This window comes from Podarcis raffonei, chromosome 8 (assembly GCF_027172205.1).
Source record: "Podarcis raffonei isolate rPodRaf1 chromosome 8, rPodRaf1.pri, whole genome shotgun sequence".
Lineage (NCBI taxonomy): Eukaryota > Metazoa > Chordata > Lepidosauria > Squamata > Lacertidae > Podarcis > Podarcis raffonei.
This window is the reverse complement of record NC_070609.1, coordinates 58,761,695-58,774,159: the sequence shown is the minus strand read 5'-3', so window position 1 is coordinate 58,774,159 and position 12,465 is coordinate 58,761,695. Positions and strand designations below refer to the sequence as shown.

Sequence of the window (12,465 nt, the reverse complement as noted above, 5' to 3'; positions counted from 1 at the left end):
GACACGGGTGAGTCTATCCGCTCTCTTTATTGCTGTGCAGAGAGCTTTGCTCTCTCATCAGATTTTGATACCTCACTTGGCAGTGGCTGCCAGCATCTGGTGTGTAGGGTTTCCCTTACCTAGTTTGACACCGGGAAGGAAGCCAACGTAACCCAGAGGCCAGTTACTTAAGAAGTTTGTTTCAGTCAGAGCAGGATTTAGCTGCTGATCGCTGACCCTTTTCCTCTGGGTTGTCATTAAACATCGTCAGCAGGCTCAAGACACAACCATGTTGTCTTCCTGAAGTGTGCCAGTTCTGTAAATATGCCACTCCAGTATGATGACAATGGCAGACTCCCAACACAGAGTGTCAAGGCCAGATTGTTTGGTTCAAGACCACTGGTATTTTTCTTTTTCTTTTTTAAGAATTTTTTTTTATTAAACGACCAATCACATCAAATCAAACCAAATTACCCATATTTCAAGTTCCGAAGGGATCCAATCAACTTCTTGCTTCTTACTGCTGTTTTAATGTCCACAAATCTAACCTTATGATGTTCACAGTACTATCCAGTCCTTTCTTATTATTTTTCCACATCTCGTTGTTATTTTCATATATTTTTCCTTTCTCTTTGTGACCTCTGATAGTCTCCGCATGCTGGTTAGAACAGTTTGTAAGCCTGCGTGGATATTTTTTTTTAATCCAGTAGCCATATCCAGACGTTTTCCATATAACATCACTTCCATACATCAAAACAGTCTTAGCGTCATTAATCTTCACCAATCTGCCTCCTTTCTCAAAACCTCTGAGGAGATTCACTAGGAATGCAGTCTGAAAACAAGTCCATTCTTCCTCCCGGCTATAAATCCTTTGGCAAGATGGCGACTCCGAATTAATTGCTGCGCCATTCCCAAAAGCTCTTATTGCTTCTCGGTCTCCATAAAGCATACTTTTGGTTAAAGTTTATCTCCACACAGACCTTAATCATCCTGCTTGGGTCAGTTCAACCGACGGTTCTAATGAGGAGGGGTTCTTGTAAATCACATAGAAGGAAAGTGTTATGTACTGAGTTGAATAGGATCCAAACTGCAGCAGTCTGATTGGTCCTAGAACAATAGGATCCAAACTGCAGCAGTCTGATTGGTCCTAGAACAATAGGATTCAGAATGCAGCAGTCTGATTGGTCCTAGAACAATGCAGCAGTATGATTGGTTGGCAGGAACCACCCAATCATGCTCCAGATAGAAGTGAATCCACAACCTGATTGGCTTACAGTAGAATTCCGGAATTAGCCAATCATGTGCAGCCCATTGTGTAAATAATGTATATAAAGCAGATGCTTTGAGGGGACTTTCATTCATTCCTCCTCACCACTATGAGCTGAATAAAGAGCATGAAATCACTTTGCGACTCTGAGTATATTTCAGAAAGTAAAAAAGGTCCGTCCCCCCCCCATTCAGCCCCGTTGTCAACATACCCCGCCTTTGGTGTATCTTCATCGTAAAATATTCCTGTTTCTCCAGCCCGTCGTCTTCTTTCGCAGAGGTCACTTAAATGAGCAGACTTCACTCCCCTTCTTCACTTGAAATATGTGCATTTGCTTCTTTTGTAATTAATTATTCCAAATTGCAGCAAGTAGTGCGCGATCAGAGACAGCGTCCAGGAGAGCCGAGGTCCACACGGGGGCATTCTGCCTAGGGCCCTCACCTCCTTCTTTCGAATTAGGGGGTGATTTATGGGCACAGCAGGCAAGGGCAGTGTTCCCCATTTCCTTGGGGCAACAAGGGAGGCTGCCTACTCCCATAACAGCCTCTTAATTACCCCGTGTGGGTCGGAGAGATGGTATTGTCGGCCATCTTCCAATGTGCCCCCTAGTGGCCCCCCGACCACTGGTATTTTTCAGGGGGGCTCCAGTCTCTTTACGGCTGGAACAGCATTGAACCCCAAAGTGGTAGGAAAGCACTGGATAACATGCCAAGATTCCTTTTGTTAAACATGTAAAGTTTAGTGGAAAGAAATTAGGCTAGTTTACTGAGGTACTATGCTGAGGAAGATGTCTTTGCTTGGTCTATATGCTGCATCACAAGGAGATTTGACATATTTCTCCATCTGTCGTTAGGTAATGGGAGTGAAAGTGGTTGTAAGCTGTTACCGTTTGGGAAAGTCAGAAAGTGCCCTTGCTGTTCTTGTGGCTTGCACATGTATATGCGGCTCTCTTGGTTGGGGGCCGTGAACTCAAAACCATCACAAAAGAAAGGCTGAATTGTTACAGAAATTGAATCCCTAAACCAAACTTTTCAATAGGCTGCCTGGACCCATTTTCTTGTTATTCTTTGGACAGCATCATCTACCACTAATTTGGATTTGGTGCTTTTGTGTACAAAGTGATACAGTACTTTTAAAATAACTCTGAACATTTGGAGCAACAACTTATCTGCCAAGCACATCTACGTGAATGTAATATCAACACCTTTCTTGCCTCCAAAAGGTGATGTTTAATTTTCTCTTTGCAGGAAGCTCTGCAAATATTGATAACACAGCATTATCTTTTGAACTGGGGAATATGAGAAACCTGGTAAATGAGTTGCTTCCTTTCTCTTAGCCACCTTCTACGTGTGAAGATGGAGTTCTCAGAAAAGCTGTTCTCCTAAGCTCTTAGCTTATCTCTTTATGAAATCAAACTTCTGAACAGCATCAGCAACATTACTCTCTCTCTCTTTGGCTACATAGAGATCTTCAAAGGGAAGAACAGTTCCAAGGAGATACTCTTGCCTTAAGCAGGCAAAAAGCACTTTGCATAATTTAAAAATCCAGTTAGCTTATTTCCTTTTCCAACTATAGCCCAGTGACAGCCAGACTTTCAGAAGATTCCTGCTCTTGATTGCGCAGAGTTGGGATTCCTTCTTGTATTGCAACTTCCAGAGAGATGGCTATGTTAGTCTGTTGCAACAAAAACAACAGGGTATTGTAAACCCCAAAAACTAGTACAGTGGAACCTCTACTTACGGATGTAATCAGTTCCAGAGGTCCGTCCGTAAGTCGATCTGGATCGCTAGTAGAAGCATCGTTGTTGTGCAGGCGCATTCAGCGGCAGCATGCTTCTGCGCATGTGCATACAGCAGCAGCTGCTTCTGCGCGTGTGCAAATGGCAGAAGCTGCTTCTGCATGTGCACGAATCATGGCAAACCCGGTATTTACTCCCGGGTTTGCCGTGGTCGCAGCTTGGATCATGCCCAAGCAGAGGTGGTCGTAAGTAGAGGTTCTACTGTAAGTTTGTTAATCTACAGAAAGTTGCAGTGTGACAAATTGGTTAGTGCTTATGGTGCTGCAGGACTCTCGTTATATGACAGCTGTTCCCTGTCTCTACCATTTTGGGGATTTGCAGGGGGTATGATATGAACCTGTTCACCACAGGCACGTTTAAAATGAAAATGAATGAGTACATCAATAACACAAACCAGTCTTCCTAATATGATACTTGCAACGCCTCCTCCCTTTCCCAATGAATCCCTTGAAATGTGCGGTTTTCTCCATCCATCTATGTTCCAGCTCTTTTACAAAAGCTGTGATAGTGAGATGTGGTTCAGTTGAAATGCCACCCAATAGCCATGACATTGGTCCACCTAGCTCAGTATTGTCTGCACAGAATGGCAGTGGCCCATCAGAGTTTCAGACAGGGGAACTTTTCTCACACCACCTGGAGATGCCAGGAATTGAGTTTGAACTTTCTGCATGCAAAGCATGTGCTATACCACTAAGCTACCATCCTTCCTATATCTTTTTACTTTCTGGAAATTGATAAATTTTAAGCCAGTTTCAGAAAGAATTTCCAACAACAACAACAACTTATTACTTGTATGCCGCCCATCTGACTGAGTTGCCCCAGCCACTCTGGGTGGCTTCCAACAGAATATTAAAAATACGATAAAACATCAAACATTACAAACTTCCCTAAACAATGCCTTTCAGTCTGTATAATACTTTCTCTGTTCAGTCTGAAACACTTATGAATAGCTAAGAGGTGTGCACAGGCCTCAAGATTTGCTGTGCATCTATCTCTGTGTTTTTTTTGGTTTTTTTACAACAGGCATAGGCAAACTCTGCCCTCCAGATGTTTTGGGACTACAACTCCCATCATCCCTAGCTAATAGAACCAGTGGTCAGGGATTATGGGAACTGTAGTCCAAAAACATCTGGAGGGGCGAGTTGCCTATGCCTGTTATGGGGGAACTAAAAATAGCTATACCTTTTTTTCCCTCTTGGCAAAGGACCCCAGAGGGAATTAAGCTTGCCAGTTGCAAACAAACAGGTCCAAGCGCTTTTGTGGGGGAAGTAAAAGGGATTCACTATCCTCCATAATCAGGTAATAGCTATATTAAGCCAGGAAAAATCCCAAAAGGCATACTTTTGGGGGGTGGAGAGGTTTGTATCTTTATCTTTCTTTCCTTAAATAATTAAGAGGTGGCCATGGTGTATATTCTTGCTTGTATATATTTTTAAACATTAGCAGCTTCACTCTTTCCAGTGCTTATTTGTGTTGGGACAACCCTCTTATAGGGGAGGGTTGTCCCGACTGCTGCCTGCAGAATGCTAAATTGCTCCAAAGGATTTCTTTCCCCCAAGCACAGCAACGGATGTTTTTTTTAAATTTAAGTAAAGCTGATAGCTTTTTAAAAAAAAATCATCGTCATTTATTTCTCCTCTTTAACAAATTAATTATCCAGAGCTCTTCATCACTCTGTAGGCAGCATTCCAGACAGCCTCACTTCTTGCAAAGCTTATGGACATAGAGAAACATAGCTATGTAGTGTACATAAAAGTAGAACATATAAAAAGCAGAGCAACATGAAGTTTTCTGTGGGCCCTGATCCAGCTCAGTTGCTGTGTTGCAGCTTGACATGGGGAGGGCTAAAGTCACCCCAAATTGCCTTGTTATTTTAACCTCAGCTGAGCTGAGCCCTGGGATCTTTAGTTGCAAAAAAGAACAGGTGATGGTAACTTCCTAAATGAAATATAACTTTTTAAAATGATGTTAGGGCACTGGGCGACAGTTGAGATGAATTACAGGCTCAAGCTTTGCTTACATTTTTCAAACGTGTCAAGATGGTGGAAAAGCTGAAAAGCCAGGATGCTTTTTCGCTTGAAGGCTTTGACTGCCTCTAGTAGATTAACTTTTGGTTGTGACCTGAAGAGATTAATTTGGTTGATTTCCTTTGTTTTCCCACTTAAAGAGATTTAACTTTTTGAAAATCTTTAGACCTATTAATAAGGCACACATTTAACTTTAACACTATGACTGTGAGGCTGAGCATTTTGCTTTGTTCTCATTAGAGTCTACTTTTGTCCTTTTCATTAAAATAACCGTATGAAACATTTAGCAAGAAACGTAGCACAGCATGCTGTGTTTTGCATTATTGATGGATTGATTTTTTTTGCTTTTATTTCATACTGGGTTTAATTAATCCACAAAGCAAGCATTGTTTTGATCTGGAAACAGATTGCTTTTGTGAGCTCATTCACATTTTCTTCTTTTTCCTCTTCTTTTTTTTTCAGATGCTGGTTGAACAGACGTCAGATTGATGGTTCATTGAATCGAACTCCCAGTGGGTTCTATGACAGGGTGTGGCAAATCTTGGAGAGAACACCCAACGGTTTAATAGTAGCAGGGAATTTTTTACCACAGGTAAAACCACCCACATGGTGCTCTTAAGTCACTTTTGTTTTTAGATGACTACCTTATTTTCTCAGATAGGGACGCGGGTGGCGCTGTGGGTTAAACCACAGAGCCTAGGACTTGCCGATCAGAAGTTTGGTGGTTTGAATCGCCGCAATGGGGTGAGCTCCCGTTGCTCGGTCCCTGCTCCTGCCAACCTAGCAGTTCAAAAGCACATCAAGTGCAAGTAGATAAATAGGTGCCGCTCCCGCGGGAAGGTAAACAGCGTTTCCGTGTGCTGCTCTGGTTCGCCAGAAGCGGCTTAGTCATGCTGGCCACATGACCCGGAAGCTGTACGCCTCCCTCGGCCAATAAAGCAAGATGAGCGCCGCAACCCCAGAGTCGGCCACGACTGGACCTAATGGTCAGGGGTCCCTTTACCTTTACCTTTACTTTGTTTTCTCAGAGAGGAAGCAAATGTTCACCAGTGGTCAGAAAGCTAGGCTTGTAACTTGAGTCCCAGCAGGTGTGCCAACTTTAGGGGGCCGAAGGCACCTCGGCCCCCTCAATATTTGTTTTAAGAGGGTTGGGTCCCCTCAATCTGGAGGCAGCCCTGCATGTTTTGGAGAGCCAATGGCCAGTTCCTCCAGAGCACTTGTCCTCTGCTGCCCGCACAATGCATGCCAGGCCCCCTCAATCTTGGGGGTGACCTGGCGCCTCTGAGTCCCAGAATTCAGTTCCTCCCCTCCCCATGGATGCTGTCATGCTAGTCTGGACACAAGGACAACAGAGCCTGCTGGATCAAGTCAAAGTCCCATGTAGTCCAACTGCCTTGGTATTGGCCACAGAGTTCCTATCCAATCAAGTTCTATTGATCGTGGAGGTGTCACCTATATGCATTCATCCCTTGTAATGTATCCCTCGCTGTTAATGGGTATGTCCAAGATTTTCAAGTTTCTCCATGCTCTTTGTTCTGACCTTAGGCTCAATTCTGAGCCTTGGTTCCTTATGTGTAAAACGGGAGTATTGTTGAGCTAGTTGGTAGTTTTGTAGTGCAAAGCACTTTAAATTGGCAAAGCCTTGCATAATTGCATAAGACAGTCTACAAATTCCAAAGAGAAGTGGAATTAATTGTTGATTTCTTGGCTCTTCAGTACCAGAAGAACTTTGGATGTGTCAGACTTGTGCATTAAAATAATTCCTTGTTCTGAAAGGAGCTTAATCTTACCCAGGCAGATGACACCTATAATTGGTTCAAATAACTCACTCACCACCTTGAAGAAATAGGGCATGTGCTTGTTTTCAGTTATCAAACAACATATTTGCCAAATGCTTTCTACTTTCTAGAAACTGACTGATATTGCTATTAAAGTTCACTTAAGCATCTGCTTTTGTTTGTTTGTTTTACAGCAACCAACATTGTCAGACATGACCATGTATGAAATGAACTTTTCCCTTCTGGTTGAGGACATGTTAAAGAGTATTGATCAGCCTGAATACAGGCAAATGATTGTAGAGGTTTGTACCATACGATGATGAGAGATATGAATTAGTTGTTTCATCTTACATTTTAAAAAAGCAGCGAGTGAATGAATGTGTTCAGGGACTTAAGCCATGAAAGACTTTCAAAGAAAATGACACTGTCTCAGTCTTGTCTCAATCTTGTCCTGTAGTCTCCTGACATCATAATTAGAATAAGTAATAACAAATGTCTTGGTGATGTAAGAATAGCCCTGATGGCTCAGGCCAAAGGCCCATCTACTCCAGCATCCTGTTCTATAGATGCCTATCGAAACCCCAAAAACCAGAACTGAAGTGTAACAGCACTGTACCCATTAGTGATTCCCAGCAACTTGTATCCAGGAGCACACAGCCTCTGACAGGTGAGGTAGAACATAGCCAGCATGGCCAGTGGTCATTGATAGCTTTATCCTCCTGATGGACAACAATGTTTCTCAACTTTCAGTGGTCCTCAGAAATATATTGAATGATAGCTAACAGTTGCCTAGTGCTGCACAGCAGGGAAGGGCTACAGCTCATGGATGGGGCATCTTCTCTGCATGCAGAACATCCCAGGTTCAATCCCTGGTGTTTACAGATAGGTTTGGGAAAGACCCCTGCCTGAAATCCTGGAGTATCACCGCCTGTCAGTGTAGACCAGGGTTTCCCAAATTTGAGTCTCCATTTGTTGTTTTTGGACTACAATTCGCATCATCCCTGACCACTGGTCCTGCTGGCTAGGGATGATGGGAATTGTAGTCCAAAAACAGCTGGAGTCCCAAGTTTGGGAAACCCTGGTGTAGACAGTACTGGGCCCAATGGTCTGACTCGGTGGGAGGCAGATTCCTTGGTTCTGTATTCCACACCCAGTGGTTTTATTTATTATCTTTTAAGTGTCAATTTGTGATGCAGTTTATGTGGAGTGATGGTGGAGAAAACTGGTGTTAAAAAGAAGAAGCCTCAGGTTCCGCACGTTGTGCACAAAACTCCAGGGATCACTCAAAACCAGTTCTCTAGATGGTGACCACTGTTTGCTGATTATTCAGTTCTCAGGAAATAGATCTTTAAGGATTCCCACCACCAACACCAAGTGTTGTTTCTTGCATTATTTGAAAACAGCAAAAAAAACCACACACCTGAGTTCAGCTTTGTCAGCTGCAAGACTAAACATTATGTTATGTGTCAAAAGAAAATTATTTGCTTTCCATGAAGTTTAAGTTTGGGGCGGGGAAAGGAACAGAGAGTTTATATGAGTAAGTGGAAAGGAAGGCAGAACAGAAAATATTTCAAATGGCTTTTTCTTTCGTCACTGTATTTCAAATCCATGGATGTTTATCTTTACCAGTAATTACACCTCTTATCCAACATCTGGCTATTATTATTTCTACTTCAGATCATTACCTCTATTCACACCTTAAACACTAGTGGGGTACTCATGCATTGAAAGACTAGGTTGTATTGCTGGCTCCACCCTCAACCCTGCATGCCTAAGCTAACTCTTCTCCAACACACAGACATATGAAGAGGAACTGCTGTGTGTGAACAGCTGCTCATTTCTAGGGGTTCTTCTTCGGATGTCCATGCTCAGCTCACAAGTGTTGGGAACAGGGATGCACAGTTCTTTCTTCAAGGCTTGAGCACCCTAAATGTACATGAATGGGGCTATTGTAATGATTTTTTGAGTATTCCTCCACCATAAATGTCTAAGTGTTGGGTATATTTTATGTATGTTTTTGGTCATGTCTAATTTCCCATTTTACTTTGTGGCTTGAAACTACCCAGATTTTAAACTGCCCTTGAAAGGGAAGGTAGTGTGTCTAAATCGTTTGCTTTTATTTTATTCTTTAGTTGTTGATGGTTGTCTCCGTTATTCTGGAAAGAAACCCTGAATTAGAGTTTCAGGATAAAGTGGACTTGGATGGACTGGTGAAAGAAGCATTTCATGATTTCCAGAAGGACCAGAACAAGCTCAAGGGCACCGAGAAACAAGTCAGTACAATTCTCATGCCAAAGCCTAATGCAGTGGTGGCCAAACTTGGCCTTCCAGCTATATTGGGACTACAACTCACATCATCCGTAGCTAACAAGAACAGTGGTCAGGGATGATGGGAATTGTAGTCTCAAAACAGCTGGAGGGCCAAGTTTGGCCACCACTGGCCTAATGCCTCTTTTGCTCTTGTTTCTTACTAGGATTGATTAATCCACAAGGCCAGTGTTTTTTTCATTTGGTTTGTGAGGTGTCCGGCAGTCTTCACAGGAGCAAATTTCTTTAAAATTCCAAACAATGTCACATTCACAATGCTTCCACTGTGCTAGGATGGCTCTCCTCACCCTTAGTGTATGAGATTGATGAATAGCAACTTCTTTATGGGGATCCTCAGGAAAGAAATAATGTTTCCACAGGCATGCACAGCTGTGAGCCTCTTTTTGCCAGAGGTGTTGGTAAGGTTTGCTGCACTTGGTTCCACATATCAGCTTCAGGAGCTTGTCTTAAAGAATAGGCGAGCATCATCAAAACCTTTTCCTCTCTGGCTCAGATCAAAATCCACACTTGAAAATCATTCCTGGTTTATCCACACCTGCCCACACGACCTTTTTCTCTGTTTCTGTAAAACAGTAGCTTCCAAAATTGTTACTTCTAAAGCAGTGTTGGCCAAACTTGGCCCTCCAGCTGTTTTGGGACTACAGTTCCCCTCATCCCTGACCACTGCTCCTGTTAGCTAGGAATGATGGGAGTTGTAGTCCCAATACAGCTGGCGGGCCAAGTTTGGCCATCACTGTTCTAAACCATCATATTGATGACATTCTGCATGCTTCTAAATACAAATGTGTGAGATGGGCTGTTTCTTCCTGTATCTTTTTTTAGAACAGGAATGGGGCATCTGTGGTCATAGGTTCCAAATCACTGTATTTTAGAACATGGAGCTATATCGCCATATATTCCTACATATATTAGTAAAGGTGGCTGCCTCATGTCTAAATGGCAGAGCAAGCAACTGTTTCTATCACACCATTCTTCCAAGGAGCTGAGGGTGTTGTTCCTGCCTCTCCCTCCTCCACAGACACTTTTGTTCCACAGCAGCTCTGTGTGCTGTGCTAAGCTTGGAGACACTGATTGGCCCAAGGAGTAACCACATAGTTCTGTGTCTGAATTGGGGATTTGAACCTGGATCTCTCTGGTCCTCACCTGATACTCTACAGAGGCTCTTATTGCTGGGCAAGGAAGAAAAGAATAGAACTTTTCTTCCTAATGAGCAAAGCTGAGTCAAGCTTCATGCCACACTCCTACAGGAAGCAAATCAAGGAATTGTGTAATTCACAGATGGGTGGCTGAAATCCAATGCTTCACCCAAAGTGTTTGTGAAAGTACATAATCATGGCATGGGCATCAGATGAAACAGACACCTACAATCTTGCACATTTCTTTTTTCAAATTCTCCCTCCCCCGTCCCTACCTCCCTTCTGCTGGTTGTCTGCTCCTCCTGCTACCACTGTCCCATCACTGCCCATGTGCTCCACCCTCTCCCTCCTTCCTCTGCCGCCACTTGCATCTGTAGCCCACAGGAGCTCTGCTGTGCTATCCGTGCCCTCGAAAGCCACGGGCTTCTCCATTGAGCCTAGGGGGAAGGTTCACTATCACTACAGGGCACACAACCATGATCATGCCTCCTCCGCCACTCATCTCCTTGCTTGGGGACAATTGCTTCTCGCAAAAGGTGAGCCTGCAGCTTGATGAGCTCTGTACCTTTGGCACCAATGAAGTGGTGACTCACTGAAAGACTACGGTATGATCTGCGGCTGCCTTCCCACGGCCTAAAGCTGATGTTCTGAAGCAGCATGAGATCTCTGACTCACAGTGTTTGAGACAATGCATATCAGATATTTTTTTTGTCTGCCTCTGTTGCTGTTAAGAAGCTTCCTTGTTCCCACTGTCTCCCTCCCAGTTCCCCATTTGCTATTTGGTTGGAATCCAAAATATTTATCAGACTGCATGACAGAGAATGTCAAGTGTGTGAAGTGCCCTCTTCATCACCACCCTGCTTTTCCATCTGTGGCTCCCTCCTTGTCCTCAGTTGTGTCTGATTGTTACCCATCAGCATTGTGACTGAGATCAAACTGTGTTTATCTTATGCAGGATGGCATGACTCCCTTTTACAACACTCCTCCGCTGGGAAAGAGAGGGACTTGCAGCTATTTGACAAAGGCGGTGATGAATCTATTGCTGGAAGGCGATGTGAAGCCCAGCACAGATGACCCCTGTTCTATTAGCTAAAAGCAGGTGGACAGGATGCTGTATCTTTAGCAGTCTCGTTTGCTTGGCATGTGATGTTCAATTCCTCACTGTACAAGGGATGCCGTTCGGGTCCCTGTTATAAATGGCCGCCGTGACAAAGCTCAGACACTTAGGGTAGCAAAAGCACACAGCTGTTTCTGTAGTAGCCGAGAAGCTCATTTAATCAAGCGCTGTATTCCTTTCCTACGTCTCCAATGACAACCTGCACTCTCCACCTAAGCACCGCGGTCGCGAGTCGGCAGAGCAATTGCATGAAACGGCTCATGCTGATTGAGACTTTGGATGTTTTAGAAAAAATTAACTGGGCTCGTATTTATAGTTTAAGCATTGCTTGGGAATGATTGCAGTGATAAATTTATTTATGTAATAGTGAATTAAATGCGCGCTGAAAAATTTATCAGCTCTCCCCCTTCATTTGTATTGTAATTCATTATTGAAAGGCTTCATTATGAATACTGGATGAAATACAGGCATAAATTTTAAAAATAAATGAGCCCCGTGTTTGAAGTTGAGTTACTTGTTAACTCCAAGAAGATAACTGTGACTTTGGATCTGAGTGCTCCCAATGAAGCTCAAGGATAAAATAAAACAACTGTGTTCTATATATGCTTTAGAATATTTCTGTGATCAGTTCTTCCGTTTAATAATTGCTTAGCATGCTAATTGCTTAAACACATTCGTTTTCTACAGTTGAAAATGGGAAATAATTGTTATGTTGGAGAATATCTTTTCACATCACAGATTTTTCTTTGGCCCAGTCCAGACACCTTAAGGGACATGATTTTAAATTAACCTTTAGAGAAGGTCCCCTAGATCAAAGAGGACAGTAAATCATATTAGAAGAAATGCCCTGAATGAAAAAGCTTATAGTCAGAACCCACTCCCATCTGCAGAGCATCTCTGCGAAGCAGAATTGTATCTGTGCACATAAGTGGACTAAGGTGCATCTGTTGTATTTGGAAGCTCCTGGGTTCAATCCCTGTTCTTAATCCAGTTACAGGGAGCTAGGAATGACCTCTGTGTAAACCCCTGGAGAGC

The 12,465-nt window shown here is 43.2% G+C and overlaps 1 protein-coding gene across 7 annotated transcripts in view; it reads left to right on the top strand.

Annotated features, from left to right (window-relative positions):
• Window positions 1–12,029, top strand: part of PHKB (phosphorylase kinase regulatory subunit beta) — a 142,291-nt gene extending 130,262 nt beyond the window's left edge. For all 7 annotated transcript variants that reach the window (XM_053400230.1, XM_053400233.1, XM_053400232.1 and 4 more), the window contains 4 exons: window positions 5,534–5,663; window positions 7,044–7,151; window positions 8,982–9,122; window positions 11,269–12,029. In XM_053400230.1, the coding sequence (XP_053256205.1) occupies window positions 5,534–5,663; window positions 7,044–7,151; window positions 8,982–9,122; window positions 11,269–11,406 (517 nt within the window). In that variant the 3' untranslated portion in view covers window positions 11,407–12,029. The remainder of the gene's footprint in view (window positions 1–5,533; window positions 5,664–7,043; window positions 7,152–8,981; window positions 9,123–11,268) is intronic.
• The last annotated feature ends 436 nt before the right edge of the window (window positions 12,030–12,465 follow it).